Here is a 2,210-nt window from a genome sequence, read left to right as displayed (position 1 = left end):
AACGGATTAAGTTTGAGAACCAAGTTACCACTGTACATAGGACTTAGCAATGAATATGATCTAACTAGTCCAACCAGATGTAGTTATATTATTCCAGTTGTAAGAGGATTGCACAGAAACCTACCTTTGAATTGCCACTTCCCATACCATTCTCTTGACCCCAAAAGAACTTTGATTATAGCCTTTTGCTGAGTGCTACCTAAATAGATTTGCATTCAGTATGCAGTAAAGAGAGCGGTTGCAATAAAGAGATAATTCCCAGATTCTCGGATTGTCGAGGTCTCCTAATTGTTGAGTTATCAATTTTTTCAGTAAATCAGACTTTCCAGGATTCTGTGGAGGAAAGCCAGGGATCTTCAAAGGTGATAAGAGTGCTTTAAATGTATGGTGTGGATGAGATGATGGCATTGCCCTCACCTCCAGGAACAAGGCCCAATTTAAGAAGGTGAACAAACTGAACAAGCAAATGTTCTGGGATTTTAAAAAAATGGCCACAACTTTATTGATTTCAGAAGTTGGTAGGATTTAGCACAGGCATTGGGCATATATCCCTCTTAGCCTCCTTTTGAACAACTGAGGCTTGATTGGGTCATTCATATGGCTCCATTGCAAGACGCAGGTGAACAAATTATGGAGAAATGCAGAACAAAGTTGAGGCAAAAGCAGGGATTTGTGTCAAAGTTGCCTGATATGCATTGAACCATTATTCCATTTTGCTCTGTATTCTCTGCACTGGCTTCCAGTGGCTCTCTGGGCCTTCAGACAGGTCACCATTCCTTGCCCTGCTTGGAGATTCCAAGTTTTAAACCAGGAGCTGCCTTTATGCAAAACGGATGCTCTACAACAGATTATAGGGGGGAGATCACATACAGAAGGTGATTGTGAAGCACCCACATGCCTTCTTATAGAATTCTGGATATGATTTTAGAAGAATGCCCCAAATCTAAGAGTTTCCACAAGGCAGCTTTGATCTCTTTGTTTCTCATGCTGTAGATGAATGGATTCAATGTGGGAGGAATTATGGTATATATCACAGCAAAAGCTATATCTAGATCAGGAGAAGCTTCACTGGGAGGCCTTGTATAAGCAAACACTCCAGTGAATAAAAACACAGAGACAACGGTGAGGTGGGGGAGGCAAGTTGAAAGGGCTTTTTTCTTACCATGGACAGAAGGGATTCTTTGCACTGTAGAAAAGATCTGCATGTATGTTATGATGATGAAAATGAAACAACTAAGTCCTATACTACAGCTTAGCACAATAACTCCAACTTCCACTAAGTAAAAGTTGGAACAGGAGAGCTTCAGTAACTTTGGGATTTCACAGAAGAATTGATTGACAGCATTCGAACAAAATGTGTTGGCAAAGGTGCTCCCAGTATGTAACATGGCATTAAGAAGGCTTATAATCCACCCAATGGCTACCATTCGAATGCAGGCTCCTTTGTGCATAATTGTCTCATAGTGGAGTGGGTTGCAAATGGCCACATAACGGTCATGTGCCATTATTGTTAGCAGAGCATAATCTGATGTTCCAAATAAGAAATAAAAGAAAACTTGAGCAACACATCCAAAATAAGAAATAAATTTGTGATTTAGGAGGGAAATCGCCATTGATTTGGGTACCATGACTGAAACTGTTCCAATATCCATGATGGCCAAATTCAGTAGAAAGAAATACATGGGTGTGTGAAGGTGATGATCAAGAGCAATAGCAATAGCAATGAGAAGATTCCCCATTATTGCCATTAAGTACAATACCAGAAATACAAAGAAGTGTAAGATTTGCAGATCTCGGACGTCTGAGAATTCCAGCAGCAGAAAGGCAGACATGGATGTAAGATTGTGCATTTTATTCACATGTTACCTGTACAAGGAAGAGACCAATAATTATTAACATATGAATATTGATTAACATGTTTGATTTAAACAGAGCTTTTTTAATTTAGCTATCAAATGCTTCCCATTTTCCTTTCTTTAATTCACGCTGGGAAAACAATATGAAGGTTCTTTGTCCACTCAATATGTCTGCTCATTTCCCTTCTCCACCTTTTGCAAAGCCTCTCCTCTTCACCGAGGGGAGCGGTTGTGAGCGGGTCTCGCTTCCCAAGCTTCGCAGGGGGCATGGATGACCCACTGCGTCAGAGAGTCCCTGGCCTGTGTCATGCCCGTAGCTAGCCAATATGGCTGGCGGAGGGGTGTGGTTTGCCA

At 41.1% G+C, this 2,210-nt stretch overlaps 1 protein-coding gene across 1 annotated transcript; it reads right to left on the bottom strand.

Annotated features, from left to right (window-relative positions):
* Positions 1-902: 902 nt before the first annotated feature.
* Positions 903-1,850, bottom strand: LOC117058576 (olfactory receptor 14A16-like). The gene has a single exon (XM_033169816.1). The coding sequence runs from the start codon at positions 1,848-1,850 to the stop codon at positions 903-905; it is 948 nt and encodes a 315-aa protein (XP_033025707.1).
* Positions 1,851-2,210: the final 360 nt, after the last annotated feature.

The sequence above is a fragment of the Lacerta agilis genome, chromosome 14, assembly GCF_009819535.1.
Source record: "Lacerta agilis isolate rLacAgi1 chromosome 14, rLacAgi1.pri, whole genome shotgun sequence".
Classification (NCBI taxonomy): domain Eukaryota; kingdom Metazoa; phylum Chordata; class Lepidosauria; order Squamata; family Lacertidae; genus Lacerta; species Lacerta agilis.
The sequence above is the reverse complement of the archived record's forward strand: the minus strand, read 5'-3'. Positions and strand labels throughout refer to the sequence as shown.